This window comes from Pelophylax lessonae (genome assembly GCF_965119305.1).
Source record: "Pelophylax lessonae genome assembly, chromosome: 6".
In the NCBI taxonomy this organism is placed as follows: domain Eukaryota; kingdom Metazoa; phylum Chordata; class Amphibia; order Anura; family Ranidae; genus Pelophylax; species Pelophylax lessonae.
Genome location: NC_138773.1, coordinates 63832968 through 63853173, shown reverse-complemented (window position 1 = coordinate 63853173; position 20206 = coordinate 63832968). Strand labels below are relative to the sequence as shown.

General features: G+C 45.4%; 1 protein-coding gene across 2 annotated transcripts in view; it reads right to left on the bottom strand.

Annotated features, from left to right (window-relative positions):
* The window catches only part of PKD1 (polycystin 1, transient receptor potential channel interacting), a 280745-nt gene that overhangs the window by 14116 nt on the left and 246423 nt on the right, over nt 1-20206 (bottom strand). The window contains exons 27-39 of one of the 2 annotated variants that reach the window (XM_082261257.1): nt 17211-17354; nt 16924-17134; nt 13268-13394; nt 13051-13167; nt 12460-12509; nt 11695-11900; nt 9535-9610; nt 7810-7925; nt 5412-5620; nt 2059-2253; nt 1791-1930; nt 810-931; nt 97-214 (exon numbers count right to left, since the gene is read on the bottom strand). In XM_082261257.1, coding sequence (XP_082117383.1) covers nt 97-214; nt 810-931; nt 1791-1930; nt 2059-2253; nt 5412-5620; nt 7810-7925; nt 9535-9610; nt 11695-11900; nt 12460-12509; nt 13051-13167; nt 13268-13394; nt 16924-17134; nt 17211-17354 — 1831 coding nt within the window. The remainder of the gene's footprint in view (nt 1-96; nt 215-809; nt 932-1790; nt 1931-2058; nt 2254-5411; nt 5621-7809; nt 7926-9534; nt 9611-11694; nt 11901-12459; nt 12510-13050; nt 13168-13267; nt 13395-16923; nt 17135-17210; nt 17355-20206) is intronic. The other variant, XM_082261258.1, reaches the window with a different exon arrangement.

Here is a 20206-nt window from a genome sequence, read left to right as displayed (position 1 = left end):
CATGTAATAGAGAAACAGGGAAATTATATTTATTATTATATTTTATACGCAACAAAAAGAGCTACAGCCTGAAAAGTACCATTAGATGTAACGTACCCGGTATTATCAGGTGGGGAGTGCAACCAAGTCTGGGAAGAGGTGAGCCAACCACCATCATAACCTGCATCATCAAAGACCTCAATCTCCTCTGGACATGTGCCCTGCCTGCATGCTGCTGGGAAGAACATTAGAGATAACCCTTCAACATCTCAAGAGCAAGACTGATCCAAATTGTATCTTCTAAATGACAATCATTACTACATTAGAAGGATAAACTGAAATTGTTGGCATATTCTTGGCTCCATACATTGCATTAGTGCTCATGTTGAATATGCATTTAAGTTTCTAGGTACCAGTTCACAAAAAAAGATGTTATGCAACAGAAATATTGCAGAGAAGGACTAAATAAATAAGGAGAATGGACAACCTCAGCTAAAAGGTAAGATAAACCTAATTGATTCACAATTAAGGTGATTAAAAGGGATATTGCTTGTGACTGGAAGAGTTTAGCTTCCACAAATAAAGGGGTTCTTTATTGTAAAAAACTGTAAAGTTTTTTTTTTTTTTTATTAGGTTGAACACAATGGATAATAGTCGATGGGCTACCTACATTACGCAACTGACCTAAAATGCAGAATGTAAAGGAAGAGGAAAGGGCATGTATGAGTCACAGCAACAAAGTTCTCCAACTTTCCAACTGGAATCTGATTAACATTTTGAGGGATGACGTAAAGAAAATTTATAGAACAAGAGACAATATGCCACTGCACCTTTTTTCAGCCGCATCTGGCGTAAACGAGCAGATCCCAGCAAGTTGCTGTAGCTTCCCCTCTGGATGTTGCCCAGATATGGCAGCAAAATGTCTGATGTCCAGGCCCAAAAATCCTCGGATCTGTGAATGTATAATAAGCATTTGTTTTTCGTACTCAGGACATCACATGGGAATCCTCCTTAACTTCTCAGCTTACAAGAAGACAGTGATGTCGGGCAGTGTCAACTAATTACTATAGATTCCACTCAACAACAGTAAATAGGCTTCCTTCGCAAGAATTCATTTTGATAGCAAACCTGTGCTTTGTACACATAGTGGGACATTCAACGGGTTTACTTTATTGCCCTCCACACTAGCAGCATATACTCACCTTTTAGTTCAGTGCCAGGAGGGAAAAAACAACCGGTACTTCCAGGTATGGAGGAGCATGTGACCTTCTCAATTTGACAGTGCCGACCCTTGGTAAACGGCCCAGCACCGTAACATAGGGGAAAGAACACTATCCTCTGACCTGTGCAAGCTCCAACTAGAGGAAATGTGGAGTATGTTTTGATGGGAAGAGGAGAAATTAAAGTGCAATTGTTGCTTTGCTCGCATGGACAGAACACAGGTTTGCATTTAGGTTATGAGCGTGGCTTACAATGCAAAACCAAGACCACAACATCAAGACAGCTTGCTCAATCAATGGTAACTAACATAAAAATATAACACAAAATAACTATATATATTAACATATGAGTATAATAAAGTAATAAAAGACAAATATGAATCTGCCTGCAGAGCACACCATGGCAACACTTAAAATAGAAAAGCTAAAAATTGACTTTTACAAAAAATGATGAAGGATAATGATGTTTAAACAATAAAATTAATTTTTAGTGCAGAAAAAGTGTCCAAAAGAACTTTCAAACATTCTTTTTACATTTACAGTCACTGATACTGTTGTAATCAGTCAGTTGATTAACTGTCTAAATAGTACCTTTTAATCTGCAAGAATCTCGGACTCGCTAGGTCTTGTCTGATTGAACGTTGCAGCAGGTAAGCACTGGAGTTCAGAGAAGAATCACCATAGTTTGTCAGAAGTACTACCAGGAAGAAGAGCATGTACACCACTAGGTTCTGTGGGGAGGAAAAATGTGTAGTAGTAACCAGACAGGACGTATGTGAAATATTTGGACATTACGTGATTTTGCAGTTCATATAAATTCCTTAAAGTTCGGATGTAAGCAGGACATTTAGCTGGTTACCTTTAGCATCCTGTGCAGCAGTTTCACCTTGCGAGCCTCCTCCCGAGCCTGGAAAAGAGCAAAGCCCTGCGGGGGCCGGACCTTCGTAATCCTTTCAGAGACTTGCTCCACCAGGGGGCACTCTACAAGAGAGTCCTCTTCCTCCGGATGCAAACGCTTCACCACCAAAGCAAAGTACAGAGCTTCAGCCAACACCTGCCGTGAATTCAAAATATTATGCTATGACTTGGGAACACTGAAAATGCTCACGGTAACTATTAATACCAACTGAGGAGCACAACTCTATTTTGCTTGCTCTGGATTTTGCACATCCTCACTTTCTAACTTAGAAAATACACGACCATGATGTCAAAGTAATGCCCCACTTTGATACAGACAACTCCACATAACCTACTGACAGAGCGGAGAGTAGCCTAGAACACTTTATAAAAAGTGCCTACTATCCAACATTTTTTGTTATATATTCTCTTAGAACACCTATTATAATAATGATGCTTAGATAAGCAGACTGAGCAGACCTCTTCTCCATCCTCAAGCCATGAATTCCATTCATTTCCCAGTCTGCACACAACATGAATTCCAAAAGAGATTATTAGGGTTGCACCGATACATTTGTATTTACCAGCGAGTACTAGTACCAATACTTTTGGTCAAGAACTTGCCGAAACCGAGTACCGATACCTTTGTGGTGCAATTTGAGCCCATACAAAATGAATAGGCTCAAATCGCACTGCAAAGAATCGCATTGCGATTTGAACAGGAATGCAGTGTGATTCCTGTATGAATCACATGTGGTTTCCCGCACTGCTCCTGTGTGAACCCAGGCTAAAGTCACTATGACAAGCCTGGGTTCACACAGGTTCGGTGGGGGAAACCGCATGTGACCTATTTTATTTGACAGTGATAGTGATGTGGAGATCAGTAATAGGAATCAATGTGAGCTGCAGGGTATTAAGACTGGGGAAAGTGTACGGTGTTCACCTTTTAATTTTTTCTGAAAAGATTAACTAACCCTTTAAAGATCCAATGAATCCCTCTCCTGCAAAGTCTTAAAAATTAATAGTCTCCTTGTGTTGGTAATGAGACTATCTCAAGGGCCTCATGTAAAACACAACACGGCTTTATTTGTCCACTATGTCAGATTGCCGGTGGTTTGAATAAACAAGCTTGCTGACTTTAAAATTTGGTCATCACGTATGTCTTTTGGAATACGTTTTCTTAACCACTTAAGCACCGGAAGATTTTACCCCCTTCCTGACCAGGGCCTATTTTGCGATTCGGCACTGCGTGAGTTTAACGGACAATTGTGCGGTCGTGCGACACTGTACCCAAATGAAACTGATGTCCTTTTTTTCCCACAAACAGAGCTTTCTTTTGGTGGTATTTGATCACCTGTGTGATTTTTTGATCATGCGCTATAAACAAAAAAAGAATGACAATTTTGCAAAAATAACAATATTTTTCAAATTTTTTTATATGAAATTCCCAAAAAAAGAAAATGTAAAATCAAAATTTTTTTAACATTTTTGGCCAATTTGTTTTCTGCTACATATGTTTGGTAAAAAAAATCACAATAAGCTTGGTTTGCGCAAAAGTTATTGCGTTTACTAACTAAGGGAAAGATTTTTGTCATTTTTGTTGTTTTTTTTTTAACGAGTTATGGCGGCGATCTGCGATTTTATTTTGTGGGACTGCGACATTGCGACGGACAGATCGGACACTTGACTGACATTTTTGACACTTTTGGGGTTACCAGTGACATTACTACAGTAATCAGTGCTATACATATGCACTGTTACTGTAAAAATGACACTGGCAGGGAAGGGGTTAACTTTATTGGGGAAGGAGGGGTTAAGTGTGTCCCTAGGGGCGTGTTTCCAACTGTGCAGGGATGTGGCTTTACATGTAACAGCACAGATCAACGGTCCTACATAGCAGGACCTTATGATCTGTGCTGTTACACAGGGAAGAATGACAGGCGGCTTTGTTTACATTAGCCGCCTGCCTTTCTCCCTTCACAGCGGACGATCGCGAGTGACCGGCGGACATCGGGTCCGCCGATCACATGCACGGAGGTGTCCGTGACGAGCCGGGGTCGGAGCGCGCCTACGGGGGCACGCGCTCGCCCCCTATTGGCTTACAGGCTAGTGACGTACCCATACTCAGCACTCAGCGCCCAGCACATACCCAGCACTCAGCGCCCGAGTAGAATGCCCTGTGGGGGAGATGTGACCCTGAGGCTTCATAAGGAAAGAAAGACCTTCCAGTACAAAAACAGTCTTTTGGCATCACTAAAGAATCCCCCCAAGGCTCCAGGTACTATCAGCAGAGAGAGAGATAACAGGGACCCCCAAGGACTCCCCCTACCGATTGGAGGAGCGCAGAGAATTCGGACCCAGCGTCACCATGGACGCCATCTCTGTTCATATGTCCTTAACACAGGAAGAGGAAACTGAGTAGGAAGAGGAGGAGCTTCGGCATCCCCACGAGGCTTCAGTCATCTCCAGTGTCTCCTGGACTAAGAGAAAATGGCCCCTGTGACATCAACAGACTACACAAACATGACCGCCAGCTGGAGACCAGCCAGATTAAGGGAAAACGGCCCCCGTGACATCATCAGGCTACACAAACATGGCCACCAACCAGAGACCAACCAGACTAAGGAAAAATGGCCACCACCAGCTACAGCATGCTGCCAGGATCTTCCCTGTGCCCCCTGCAATGCTGCACCCTCTGCAAGGGGACACCCTCCTGAAGGTAGCACACACATTAGGGGAGACTACGCTGCGCACTCTGCACCAGTCTCTGCACTGGGGCTCCCCTGCACTATACTCACACTGCAAACAGTGGGGCATGCACCTAGGGGTCTCCTACACTGGGGCCCCTCCAGAATACCAGGGCAGGACACACTATCCCAGGACCCTTACAGAGTGGGCATAGCGGGGATCTCCGCTGCATCCTCTGCCCTGGGATCCCCACCAGACTCCAGGTCCAGACAGGGGGGGAAGGGAGTGGGGTAAGCCCAGCTCTCTGAGGGATTTTTAAGGATGAGAGGTGGGAACCTGCAGGCAGGTCCGGCCGACCCTGGAGGTTACGCGCGTCCATCCCAAAAAAAACGCCAAAAGGGGAGAGGGGGGATTGTACTTACCCTTCCATGGTGTGGGTAATGCTACAGACAGAATCCTTGCCACTGAAGTAGGAGACCTATCGGCCAAGGGACTGCTGTGACTCAGACCCAAGCCCGGTCGTATGCGACCCTGCGAGATGTTTAACTTGTTATGATTTATGGAGCGCTGTGTCCGTCGATGAACGAAAAAGAAATGTTATTTTAAAAAAAACTCATCAGATCTTACCTTCAAAGGTTCCAGGACAAAGAATGAGAAGAGGAAGCTGAATATTCCGGATATTAACCACATAAGGCCTACGCTGGAGGTGAAGCCCACCCCAATCCACACAGATACCCCGAAACAGCAGAAGAGGAGAAAGCAGCTAAGAACGTGAGCTACACGGGTGCACCAAGAGGGTAACATACTTCCACGTCTCTGGAAGGCATCTGTGATAACTGTAGAAGAGAAAGAAGACAATGGAATATTGTAAACAGTAACCGGTGCTATAAGCCTCCTTGTATCAGTTTGAGATGCTTCTGATATCATTCCGAAATCATTGACAGGAGTAGAAGACCTTCTGATTTGCATCTCGCCTGCTTTAAAGGGGTTGTAAAGTCAGAAGGTTTTTTTATCTTAATGCATTCCATGCATTAAGCTGTCCCTGATTGGCTGAGACACACCAGAGGTGCCATTGGCTCCCACTGCTGTCAATCAACCTCAGTTAGCCAATCAGGAGAGAGGGGACGGAGCTGAACGGCAGCTCCATATTTGAATGAATACACTGAGCTGCACCTCAGCACAAGTGCCTCCAAAGCAAGCTGCTTGCTGTGGGGGCACTCAACAGGAGGAATGGGCCAGGAGCACAGAAGAGGGACCCAAAAAGAGGAGGATCCAGGCTGCTCTGTGCAAAACCAACTGCACAGAGGAGGTAAGTATAACATGTTTGTTATTTTAATAGAAAAAAAAAATAGGAGATCCTGTTTCCTTATAGCAGGTTAAACAGCCCAGTGCTTGTTCTTTCTAACCTGCCTCTGTCTCCACCCCCCCCCCCCCCCCCGCTGCTTGTAATAAACCAGTCAAATGTCACTGCCCTCTCTGTTAAGCTCCTGTCCTGCACTGCTTGTAAGAAACTATGCCTCTAAATACCTTTTTGAGAAGTGTCTTTAGGTATGTCACGTGACTCCCGGCCACTGTAATACTACAATGCAGGGCTACAGCAGGGGGCGCCGAGCAGCCAGCTCGGTGGTCCCCGTGACTCCCAGCTGACGTCAGAGGGAGAGCTCGGCTACTCCTGCTGTAGCCCTGAGTTTGTGTTATCAGAGCGGCCGGAAGTCACGTGACAGACCTAAAGACACTTCTCAAAAAGGTATTTAGAGGCATTGTTTCATTCAAACAGTTATACAATGCAGGATAGGAGATTAAAAGCGAGGGGCTGGTAACAAGGCAATAGTTTAGGGTTACAAACCCTTTAAGTAAGTTTTTCAGTTACTTAGACATAGTATGAGAATGCAAGCAGCATTCCTATCATTTTAAGGTGTGCCCAATGCAGAAAGCAATTCATTTGACCCTTTCAATGAGCAGCAATGCATAGACAAGAATAACATTGTGGTGCACTGTTTTGGCATTATTTTAGTTATGGTAAAGCATATTGTATTTGTAATGAGCATATCATTTAGGTCATTAGTGTAGTGTTGACTATAAAGTTACTTTATATGAGAGTTTTGTGTTTTTAAATGCTTTACCCTCTTTTTAAAAAATATAAATTCACATATTTTTGCTGAAAAAAAAGGTGCAGTTGTTATTTTTCCCTGAAGGAATCTGCAAAGCATTAAACTTGCAATCAGTGGATCATGGGCGCAATGTCAAGCTCCTGCAGACAAGCCCTACAGCTTTCAGTCCGTATCTCTGTACAGGCGATCAGTTTGAAAACTGCAGGGCTTGTGAATAAACTTCAAGGGCCCTCATCAGTGCTCTTGCCGTTCATTGAGAACGAGAACCACAAGCCCCTTGCCACGTTGGCAAGTGGGACTTGTAGTTCATTCACAGATCACTGTGAATAAATGACACAGCAGTGTGGGTGGAGGATGGGGAGACTGTTGGAACATGCTACACCCTACCAATAGGTGTAACATGTAGCATGCTCCAAAATGTGAACTTAGCCTTTAAGACTCCGTTCACACTGGGGCGACCTGTCAGGCGACCTGGTCGCCTGACAGGTCGCCGTAGGTCGCCTGCCATAGAGTAGCTGTGGACCCGTTCTAATAGGAGCGACACAAGTCGCTCCGATTTAGAAAAAGGGTCCGGAGCTTCTTTGGGGCAACCTGCATTGACTTCAATGATATGAAGTCCGTGCCGGCCGCTCCAAGATCGTGGTGCGAGCTGCGCACCGCGACCTGTGAGGTCGCCCCAGCAAGTAGCGTCGCCCCAGTGTGAACGGGGTCTAACACTGTTGCGACAAGATGCCCACACATGAAGTGCATTGTTTGGAATGAGCCATTACACCTATAGACTTGCACTGTTATAAGAAGTAGTCAAAGTACAACAATTACCTAGCAGAGCCTGCATTTGTGATAAAGAAAAAAAAACGTCTTGAAATGGTTGATATTACTAGGGATTTTTATCTGTACTTTAAATTCAGATGTACCTGTCCTGGTTGACTTGATGGATTTGACTTCTCTGGGAGGTCCAGTTATCGTTTGGCCTTTTTCATTTAATTTATCCAGCATTATGGTTTCTGTTTTATCCCCAAAAGGGTTTGACCTGTCAAAGTAATCAGCAGTGTTAGTTAACAGTGTTAGTGTATGACATGTGCGATGTGTTAATAAACATCCCCAGTCTTTACTCCAGCCAAAAATGTTTCTCTTTAGGAGTATATTTCCCTGCGTTTACTTTCTTTTATGTCTCACTTATTTGCTCAGTGACAGGGGAACAGGAAGTGAAGGGAAATCTTCCCATGGAAACAAAGATGGCAATCAAACATGGCAGAGGGCAATCAAACATGGCAGAGGGCAATCAAACATGGCAGAGGGCAATCAAACATGGCAGAGGTTCTATCTGCTATAAAGCTTTGAAAACTAATTTTGCCAGAAACCCATACTTAAAGCAGACCGTCTACAATAATTGGAAATTCTGCTCTTTTGCAACCATCTGCCCCCATTTGTAAACAAATTGCTCTGCAAATAAATTATTTTTTTAAAAATCCCTTGTCCCTGGTCTCCAATACCTCTGGGAGGCATAGAAGATGTCACTGTGCCTCCTGGGAAAGCGGAGAGCTCAAAATCTCACAAAAAAAAATGCACTCTTGCAACGGGCTTAATGCATTCATGATGGATTTCCAGCTCTACCGGGATTCCCAATGATCTTACCCATTCCTGAGCCTGAGGCTCAAGTGAGTTGTTTTGGGAGGGATGGATTCGCAAAAAAACAGACCTTCTCTTTGCCATGAAAGGTCCTCTTTAACCACTTCAATACTGGGCACTTTTACCCCCTTCCTGCCCAGGCACACTTTGAATGACAATTTTGCAGTCGTGCAACGCAGTACCCAAATTACATTTCTATCATTTTTTTCACACAAATATTTTGGTGGCCTTTTTTCACCACTGGGGTTTTTATTTTTTGCTAAAAAAAGACCGATATTTTTGAAAAAAAAGTTTTTGTTTCTGTCAGAAAATGTTATAAATAAGTAATTTTTTTCCTTCACTGATGTGCGCTGACGAGGCTGCACTGATGGGCACTGATGAGACAGCACTGACAAGGAGGCACTTATATACAACACTGATGGGCACTGGTAGGCAGCACTGATTTGCAGCACTGATGAGCACTGATTGACAGCACTTATGGGCCATGATAGGATGCAGGGATAGGCGGCACTGAAATGCAGCACTGACTTGCAGCACTGATGGGCACTGTTGGGGGGCTGATTTTCTAATACAGTTCTCCCCTATGAGGAGATGCGGCTGATCGCCTCTCCTCTCCTCACACTCTGTTAGTTTGAGGTGAGTAGAGCCAACAACTGTCATTTCCTTGTTTACATGTGATTAGCTGTGATTGGACACAGCTGATCACATGGGTAAAAAGCCACATCATCAGCTTTTTACCAAGATCAGGTTCACGCAGTGTCCCACTAAGACTGGTTTTACCATTGCCTACTATATCCAATACCAATTAAAGTAAAGAGATTTTGATATATACTATCAGCTAACTACATAGACGCGGTCATAAATAATTGTTGCTCTTTTCAGACAAAAAACATTGCATTTTACATAAATAAAGGGATGGCAGCTTAAACCATACAAGGCATTATCCATCAGAAAATGAAACACAGTATATTGTAATGTAATAAGCTGTATGGCCTAACAAATGTACTCACAGGTCTGACAAAAGATCTGTCTCTGTACGGGAAATCCTCCGCAGGTCTTGGGGGAGAGACATGCTGCTGGCTCCATCTTTACAAAATACAAGAAATAGCTGGTTAAGATTTAGCAGTTTCCAAAAACTAAGCATCTACACTTCTCATGTTTTTTTTTCTTGCCAAGAGCTGCAGCAAGGGTTAAAATACCATGTTAGATTAGCAACATGGAAATTTGGACCACTGGTCTCACACACAAGCAGTGGTCTGGGTCTCCAGCAGTCTAACATGGACCCCTAACACTGCTCCAATTGATGCCACTGCTCAGAGAGCTAGAATGCTGTTGACTGGAGCAGTGTGCAGAGGTGCCTCAGACCACTGGAGACCCATGCCACTGCTTGTGTGTGAAGGCAGCACTCCAAATCTCCAGGATATTTCACTCCTTGCTGAAGCTTTTAGAGACTTAATAATAAAAGAATAGTGTATATATTACTGTATTTGCAGCCTGACTCCATTACAGGTATAAATAAAAAGGGGGTCAACTGAGCTTTAAAAGAGAACTGCTTTATACTAAAAAGCCCAGGAAACCAAAATGAAACAAATCACCGCTCTGAAAACATTCAGCTGAGCCAGATAGATCCCGAGCAGCTGTGGCAGTCCTGTAGGAATGGGTGCTCACCAAGGTCCGTGACCTGAGGAATCCATGTAAATGAAGAACAAAGTGGCACTTCCAGACCCAGGAACTTGGAAACTTGAGTTTATGCAATGAATAAGCACAAGGTGTGAAACGCGTCTGCTGTCCAGTTTGTCTTGCAGTCTTGTCTGATGTTGTACCTATGATTTGAAGAAATAAACTCAAGTTTCCAAGTTCCTGGGTCTTGGAAGTGCCACTTTCTTCTTCATTTACATTATACTAAAAAGCAACATACATACCCACCTTTATTGCTGCAGCACTTATCAGAGCTGCAATTGTCCCTCATCAGCTCTAAATCAAGAACTAAGTGATCAAAGACCACTGATCGCTCAGTTCACGATCTGCTTTGAACACAGAGCCATTACTGTCAGTAACCCCTCTGTTCTCTGCCCCTCCAGCACTCACTGGATGTGCTAGGCTGAGGAGGGGGCACGACCAGCTGGCTCAGGCTCTCAGTGGCATGTTGAGAGGCTGAGTCGACTGCCGCTCGAGACATCCGAGTGGATCCTGACATTATGGTCAGGATTCCTGCAGAGCCTAGACTGGCTTGGTGACATCAGCCGAAAGCGGACTTTAGCCTGCTGTCGGCTGAATCTGGGTCAGAGCTTTGTCCATACTTCTTTAAATACCCAGTCCCAAGTGAAGATTTTTTCTTTCCCTTCAACCTCTACTGGAGCTGGAGCTAAAAGAAATAAATGCAGTGCTGGATTCCTGAGCTGGCAGTTACTATGCCTGAACACTGTCTACAAGGAGCAGGTAGGGAGCCTTGACTCCTGTGTGAGCTTCGATCTAGAGAGACCTAAAGCATGCACAAGTCTACTTTAGGTTCTATGCTTTACATCAGACATGTCCAACCGGCGGCCTGAGGGCCGCATGCGGCCCAGAACCACAGGCAATGCGTCCCACTGCCCCCTGACCATCTTTTTTTGCTGGGGAGGAAGGAAGTCGGATCGGGGGCACGGCCACAGCAGCTTCCAACTTAAGGGTAGATAGAGGCTGAGGGGGGGGGCGAGCATGTGCAGTGTTTCTGACTCCTATCACCATGACCACTTCAAATCACTGAAGTGATCATGGTGGTTAGAGTGTTCCTTTATTGTCTCTCAGAAGAAGTAAACCTCTGTATACTGATTCCATTTAATTTGATCATCCTCTAGTTGTGTTAAATTAGTGCGGGGGGCGCGGCGGCATTTTACTACATGCCTTTACTATAGTATAGATTTTATATGCGGCCCGATAAAATTTCTCTACACTCAATGTGGCCCAGAGAGGCCAAAAGTTTGGACACCCATGCTTTACATTGAGTCCTTGTCAATGCCATGCAATGCTTTCTGAACGTGCTAGAAAATCTCTGCACAACCGAATAGCAATATTGCTGACAATCCAAAACTGACCAAACTTCAGACCAAAAATAGTCAATTTTCTTCTGAGTATGTTGTCTCCTCAAACTCGCACATTTCATATTATCACTTCTATCCTTGTACGCTTACCTGATGCTAAGAAATGGCGTGGCATAGATGGGGGAAGGCCTAGTACCACATTTTCCTCCTCACTGGGATGGCAGCTGCCATCTACCCCAAGGTGTTGACTACTGCGGTGCTTCTCAAGTTTCTGGATGCTGTTCCCCATGATGGTCGGGTCACTTAGAAGGTCTGGCCAGCTGAGCATACCATCATTGGCACTCCATTGAATGAAACTGCAGAGATACAGACATACATGTTAACCCTACCTTCCAACTTTCTGAGATAAGAATGAACTCCTGTTAGCACAAAGAATGTTCATAAAAGAACACACCACTCCAACACCTCCATTTGCACAGTTCAGGAAGAATTTATACACAAGTTGTTTTTTTTTTTTCTTTTTTTTTGCCACTAGTTTTCTTCATATTGGAATTTTTAAAATAACAAATGTGAAGTTTAATGTAAGGTTTAACGTTGCATAACACTTTTTGGAAATTCATTAATATATTTTTATAGAGGTCAATAAATTCAGACCAAAAAGAGGGACAACTGAGGAGGAAAGAGACAAAGGAATTTGGCTCCATAAGGAAAACAGTCCCTCCAAATGAGAGACAGTTGGGAGCTATGATCATAATTGGGAAAAACTACAAATCTATTAATATATGCAGAAAAAAGAGATTATAAAATCCAGTGGACATTTTGACAGAGTTAAATAAATGACAACAAAGAAGCAATGAAATCTGAAGACGGACAGAGATACAAGAACCACAGATAAATACAAGTCCAGGAACTCACCCCTTTGTGTCATCCACAATTATTTCTGTTTTGGTCTGGTCAGAAAATCCCTATGAAAATAATGAAAGTATTATCATCACCACATTAGAAAAACTTCACAATTTTGGAAACATTTACATTGATGCCCACACAATCACATGATAATAATAGGGACATAGATTCAGGCAATCTGATCCTCCACGTGATAAAAGTCAGTTGTAAATGATGTATCGCTTACAGTAAACATTTTTTTTTGGCATTTCTTTCAGCCAGGTCCACTTTTTCATCAATTGTAGTGTCTCTTTGGAATAGATTTTTCTGTTCCTAGACTCTGTGCCTTGGTGACATTACCATAATCTAGAAATAATAATCAGGAGTGGGCACAGTGTGCCTATTAAACTCCTGATAGGTTCCTGTTGGGCTATAAAAACGGAGGGTGCCTAGGCACTGTCACACGTTTGGGTGCGGCCTGCTGCTTCTTGTCTGAAATTCTATGCCGAAGCCATATTGGCTTTATTGAATTGCTTTGTCACATTGAACTGTGCTAATGAATCCCTAAAGGGTAGGTACACATGTTTTGAGAACTACCTATGAATGATGGGACATCCTCACCTCTCCATGTATCCCTGTATATGTCATAAAAGAACTCTCCATCAACATATTGTCCAGGTAATTATCTATTTCCAAGGAGTTTTGATCGAAATATGTGAGGGATGGCCTGACACAGGTCTGTGGAAAGAAGAAAGTACACAATATAAACCATGTTGTGATATATGAGAGGGACACACAATTAAATGTCACCTCCACTAGTAGACACCAGTGAACTCACCCTGCTGCGAGCTCGTCTGAATAAGAAGAGGATAAACAGGTAGATGGGATAGACTAAGACACTCGTCACCAATCCAACAGTCACTGAGTCCACACTGAGGGGAACCACCTGAGACACCGCACCGTCCCTGTAAGAGGGAAAAACAAGTTAATTACTTAGCACTACAAGTAAAGGAAAGATTGTGGGATTACCTCGTATTACAACCAACAAAGAGTCACCCATTGCAATAAAGGAATATAACAAAACTTATAATAGTATGCAATGAAATTTTCAGATTCTTTCGTAAGCCCAATGGTGACTGGCTCCCTTTAAAGTGATTGTAAATTATTTTTTTTTTTTAAATAACAAACATGTTATACTTACCTCCTTTATGCAGTTTGTTTTGCACAGAGCAGCCCAGATTCTCCTCTTCTTGGATCCCTCTTCGTAGCTCCTGGCCCCTCCCTCCTGTTGAGTGCCCCCACAGCAAGCAGCTTGATATGGGGGCACCCAAGCCGAGTCAGAGCTCCCTGTGTGCCTTCAGCCCTGACCCGGCCTGCCCCCTCTCTCCCCTGATTGGCTGATTGATTTTGATTGACAGCAGCGGGAGTTGAGTCCCAGGCAGCTCAGACACTCCTGCAACAACTCCTGGATAATTGACATGCTCTGGCAAGTATTAGGGAGCTCAAAGGGACTGCTGCACATAGGTGTTTTTTAATCTTAATGCATAGAATGAATTAAGATAAAAAAAATACTTCTGCCTTTACAATCCCTTTAAGGCAAACCTGTGATCCTCCCTTACATAGCAAAGCAACAGATTTTTATTATTATTAAGGATTTATATAGCGCGGCTATATATGAGGGAAAACAGAACAGTTACAATATAATTCAATACAGGAGGAATCAGAGGACCCCACTTGTTAGAGCCTACAATCTAGAAATTTGCTTTAAAGTGATTCTAATTTTTTTTTTAAAAAAAATTTTTTTTTTTATACTTACCTGCTCTTACCTGCTCTGCGCAGTGGTTTGGCTCGATCCTCCCCTTCTGGGGTCCCCTGCCAGTGCTCCTGGCTCCTCCCCCATCCGAATGCCCCAAGAGAAAGCTGCTTGCTCTGGGTGCACTCGTGTATGCTGGCTCTAGAGCAGGGGTGGGGAACCTGCGGCCCGTGGGCCGCATGCGGCCCGCACGATCGTGACGTCCGGCCCGCACGATCGTGACGTCCGCCCCCCCTCCCCGTGCTGCTGTGTCAGAAGGAGCCGATGGCTCCGTCCTGACACTGAGTCTCCGAAAAGGGTGGACCCGAGGCGCAGAGCAGTGCGTCTCGAGCCCGCCCATTTGTGTGACAATAGCGAATGAAAATTCGCTTTTGTCTCACGGATCCTCCCCCTCCTCGGCCAATGCCATTGCCGAGGAGGAGGCGGGACGCGGGAGGACTCGAAGAGAGGAAGGTAAGTCAAGTGCACTGGTCGGGGGGGCTTGGTACGCCTCAGTGTGCCCCCCCCCAGTCTGCATTATAAGGGGGCACGCTGTGGTCAGTCTGCGTTGTAAGGGGGCACGCTGTGGTCTCTCTGCATTGAAAGGGGGCACGCTGTGGTCAGTCTGCATTGAAAGGGGGCACGCTGTGGTCTCTCTGCATTGAAAAGGGGCACGCTGTGGTCTCTCTGCATTGAAAAGGGGCACGCTGTGGTCTCTCTGCATTGAAAGGGGGCACGCTGTGGTCTCTCTGCATTGAAAGGGGGCACGCTGTGGTCTCTCTGCATTGAAAGGGGGCACGCTGTGGTCACTCTGCATTGATAGGGGGCACGCTGTGGTCACTCTGCATTGAAAGGGGGCACGCTGTGGTCAAATATAACAGGCACATTTTTAAGTTGATTATTTTGTACGGCCCCCGAATGATGTTACAAAAATCCAAATGGCCCTTGGCAGAAAAAAGGTTCCCCACCCCTGCTCTAGAGCCAGACCTGTCTAACCACTGACACACAGAGCATGGCTCAGCCCCACCCCCCGCTCTCTCCTCACTGGCTGTGAGTGACAGCAGCAGAACCCAATGGCTCCCCCTGCTGCTTCTCTGTCCAGTGAGAAGAGAAAGAGCCAATGCTCTCATGCACATTGCTGGATTGAGATTGGGTAAGTATTTAGGGGGGGCTGGGGGGGGGGGGTGCTGCATGCAGAAGGCTTTTTCTCCTTACTGTATATAATGCATTAAAGCGATAGTTAACTCTTGCTGTGTTATTTTTACTTACAGGTAAGCTTATAATAAAGCTTACCTGTAGGTTAAATGAATATCCCCCAAACGTGCACCGTTTAGGAGATATTCTAGTGAGCGGCAGGTGGTGACGTCACCTGCGCATGCACTCTGAAGGAAAGGCATACCCCTGCCATTCCTTCAGAGCTCTGTGCCGTGGCCGTGGCTCTTACACACGTGCATGGCAGTGACATCATCGCAGTTCGGCTATTCAAACGGCCGCAGCCCGCAAGCCCTGAAAGGAAAACAGGGTGAAGAAGGAAGCCTCTGCAGCGATGACAGTGTGTGCTGGAGGGTTTTGTTTTAAGGTAAGACTTTCATAATTTGCTAGTATGCAATTCATAGTAGCACATTATACCTTTACCTTGCAGGGAGAAATCTTTTTTTTTTTTCTCTTAAAGTTTACTATCTTCTGTCTTTAAACCACTTTAATCCCCTTCCTATTAGAGTAGATACTTACTTTTCACATCTGCAGCAGGATTGAAAGCAAATACCTGCTACTTCTGGATATGTATGAGCATGTGACAGCTCTGGGCCAATCCGCGCTGTCACAGGGGTGTAAGCAAAGGTATATTTTCCTCTTAAAATGGGTTGTAAACCCTTACATATACCCACTAAAGTGGCATGTCTTTGGGGGATACACTGAGATTAAACAAATCCTACATAATTTGTACCTATTTATCTGTAGATACCTCTCCTGTACAGCCCTTCAAAGGCTATTATCTGAGCTCCAGTAGTCAGGGGGCAGGGATCTGACATCACACACTGCACAGCTCAGAGCTGGTTGTAATCTGAGACCTGAGTGGAAGGAATGGACACACCTCCTTTCTACTTAGGTAAATAGGGAAACATGCACAGTTGAGGCTATCAAACACCTGCTGTGTGCTAGTGGTGGGGGGGCATCTCATGGGAATCTGTGATGTCAGCATAGCCTGTCAGAAGTGACTCATGCAGATAGAGAGAGGACAGAGCAGACAGAACTCACACTAGGTGCTTTGGATCAAGGCCAGTACATACTATAGAGCGATGTGCTTTGTTAATTTTTCATTTCAGAGGGTTACAACCACTTTAAAGTCCAGTAGCCAGGAAAAAACATGAAGACTACTATTGCTGACTTCTAGTTCAGAAGATACTATTTGCCTGGCTGCAATGATGACCATTTTACTCCAATGCTTGGTGTCCTATTCCAGAACAAGTAGGTGGATGATGTATAACTTTTAAAGGTTGGTATTAAATCCATGGTATCAACATATCAGCCAGGCAAGCAGCATTTTCAGCAAGTTGGCCATGACAGCCCCACACTATTTCTCACATGACATGTTTACTATAAATAGCTAAGAAAACACCCAACAATGAAAAAAAAAATCCTAAAAACTGGACTAATATAATAAAAGCAATCTATGTAGTCTAAGGAGAGGAAGGTACACCTACCCATGATTCCGATCTCCCACAATGCCATACCACACCGTGTTGGCACACAGGAAGAGGAAGATAAGAACCGCACAGCAGGTGGCTCTCTGAACACGGGTGAAGCGGCTACGCGGCGGCCGGTCCCACATAGACAGCCAGACGTGTTTCTCCGAAATGCCTCTTTGCAGTTCCCCCACAAAAATCCTAGAGGACCTCTTCAACTCCGTCTCACCTGAAAATACAAACATCCTGTCAACATGCATCCAGAAAAAGTAACACAAGCCACCTGTCATATAAAGATAACTCACTGGCAGCAAAAATTTCCTTCTCCACCCGCCGGCAATTGTCCTCCTGACCTACAGACAGCCAATCATTGACTAAGAAGAAGTAACTCTTGCTGCTTTGCAGGTCCCGGATGATGACGTGTTGCACATACCAAGATGGACTGAGCCCTGAGACCAACACAGAAATATCAGCATCATAATTGCGTCACATCATTAACACAGCATAAAATTATTATAAGCAAAATTAAGGTAGGTGTAAACCTCAATGGAACGGCAATTAGTTTGTTAAAGCATCGCGTATCAAACAATTGCATTTATTTTCTAGTAGTATACTTGTTTTCCCCTTTTTTTCACCCAATGTTCATCTCAGTGCTACTGATCTCCTGAAGCCATTTTGCAGCTACTTTTTGTCTACATGTACTTCAGTGATCATGCCTGTGTAATGGGTGCTGAAATGGCCACCTGTAGTCTCCATCTGAACTCTGCGTGACACAGTGACAACGCAGTAGCACAAATTGGAGTAAGGGACGGAGTGTTGTCATTTATAACAGGAAGTATCTGAACAAGGACCCTTAAGGCAAGATCACCAGGCAAATTAAAAAATACTTAAAATTACTTTTGAAATGTCATTAACATATTAAAGCTTATATGGGTGTAGCTCCCTACAGGTAGGTGCTAGGTAAATGTATAGTGGGCCTCGTCTGCCTAACAACAGGGCCATGATTTTTTGTTAGTTAGAGTGTCATGGGTTCCAGGTGTGTTTGCTGAAGGGGAAGTCTCCCCACTGGCTCCTGCGAGAGGCTTCTCATAGGGTAGTGGAGGAAGCCCAATCAGGGGACACATTCAAGCTTGTAACTACCCCAGGAGGCCGATTATTATTATTATTCAGGATTTATATAGCGCCAGCAGTTTACGCAGCGCTTTACAATATAACAGGGAGACAATACAGTTACAATACAATAAAATACAAGAGGATTAAGAGGGCCCTGCTCAGAAGAGCTTACAATCTAATGAGGTGGGGCAGGTGTTACAAGAGGTTGTAGCAGTAGGGAATGAGCTGATGGAAGATTAGTGATAGGCTTCCCAGAAGAGATGAGTTTTCAGGGATCGCCTGAAAGCAGCTAGAGTAGGAGATAGCCATACAGGTTGAGGTAGAGCGTTCCAGAGGATGGGAGAGGATCTGGAGAAATCCTGGAGACGAGCATGGGAGGAGGAGACAAGGGAGCTTGAGAGTAAGTGGTCTTGAGAGGAGCGGACGGTTTGGGTGATATTTGGAGACAAGATTGGTAATGTAGCTCGAGGCAGAGTTGCGAATGGCTTTGATTATGCCGCAAAGGATTCTGGGAGTGGATATAAGTTTGGGGGAAGTGCGTGACACAGTGTCTTTGGCGGGAGCAGAGTCACGGGAAGGAGAGTATGGCTGTCTCTCCTCCTGTCTGAGGAAGAGGATGTCTTGGGGTGTCGCCTGGGAATCCAGAGAGTGCTGAGTTAAGCTGAGGGGATCCGGTGTGCTGAGAACCTGCGGAGAGTGAGAGGGGTCCAGTCCCAGGAAAGTCTACACAGGTCGTGAGCACTGAGGATTGTCCCTGGGGTTCTGCCTAGAGTCAGAGGGGACCACTCCAAAAGAGGTTCTAGGATCCAGTGCCAGCTAGCTGAGGAAGGGGGGTACCTAGGTTGAGGACCCTGAAGTTACTGAGGGGGTACATAGTCAGTGAACCCTGAAGAGTTCTAGGTTAAAGGGGGCAACTGCGGTTTGGGCCCTGAATTGTGCAGAGTGTCAGTAGAAAGTTGCAGCCATACAGGAACCTACGACAAACTACCTCAAGCCAGTGCAAGGCTGGGGGGAAAGTAGTCAGTGACTGCAGTACCGCAGGGTCAGTAGTTCTATAATCCGCAGTCCTGGATCTTCTGGACGTAAAGTCGAGGATTCAGCACTTCTATCAAGTTACAGTCAGGGCCATCTTACCAAATGGGCATGCTGGGCAGTTGCCGGGGCCCCACTTGCCCAGGGGGCCCCACCTGCCCAGCGACCAAGCCCAACCAAGCATTAGTCCTGATTCCCGCCGCCGAACTTAGCAAGTGGCAAGCGTCTGTCGGCCTTGCACTGCTGTCAGGCCACTTGGACCGTGAAGGGGGAGCCCACAACTGCAGAAATGCCTGTCCACCTCCACGGGAACAGGCACACACAGGACAGTCGAGTCTGACTCCAATCCGTGTGTGTGTTCACTGGACCCAGCTGCCGAACTTGGAAGCTGTCATTAGCCTGGCACTGCTGTACCAATAAATATCGCCTTATCGATAATTTGCATTTTTATTCTCGTGGGTGATTGTGTAGGTGGAGTCCCAGTGTACTGCATTGCCCAGGGCCCTTTAATGCTCTTAAGATGGCACTGGTTACAGTGTGTTCTGAGAGTCAGTGAGCGTTGGCTAGCGTCGGCTGGAGCAGTGGCGGTTTTAGGCATGGGCGAATGGGGCAGCCGCCCAGGGTGGCATTTTTCCATGACACGTGGGGGGCGGCATGACAGTGTTCCCCAACCCCCGGGCCGCGGACCGATACCGGTCCGTGGATCAAATGGTACTGGGCCGTTCGAGGAACTTTGAATAATTTCACTGTGGTAGTAGAGCCGAGGCGCAGAGCATTGCTCCCCCCCGAGCCCGCCCATTGTGTGACAATAGCGAATGAAAATTCGCTATTGTCACACTGATCCTCCTCCTGGCCAATCAGGGAGCGGGTTCTCCCGCTTCCTGATTGGCCCGAAAGGCAAACCCCACGCCATTGGCCGAGGAGGAGGCGCCGCGGGAGGACTGAGGAGATGCGGGGAATCCGGGGACTGAACTGAAGAGAAGGGAGGTAAGTGCACGGACGGGTCTCGCGGGGGGAACGCTGGCACTCTGCATTGAAAGGTGGCACGCGTGACGCTGGCATCTCTACATTTATTGGGGGCAATGCTCCCCTAATCTACAATAAAACCACAAAACAAATCTCACACCCAGGGTCGCAGCTCACATGGGCTGGAGAG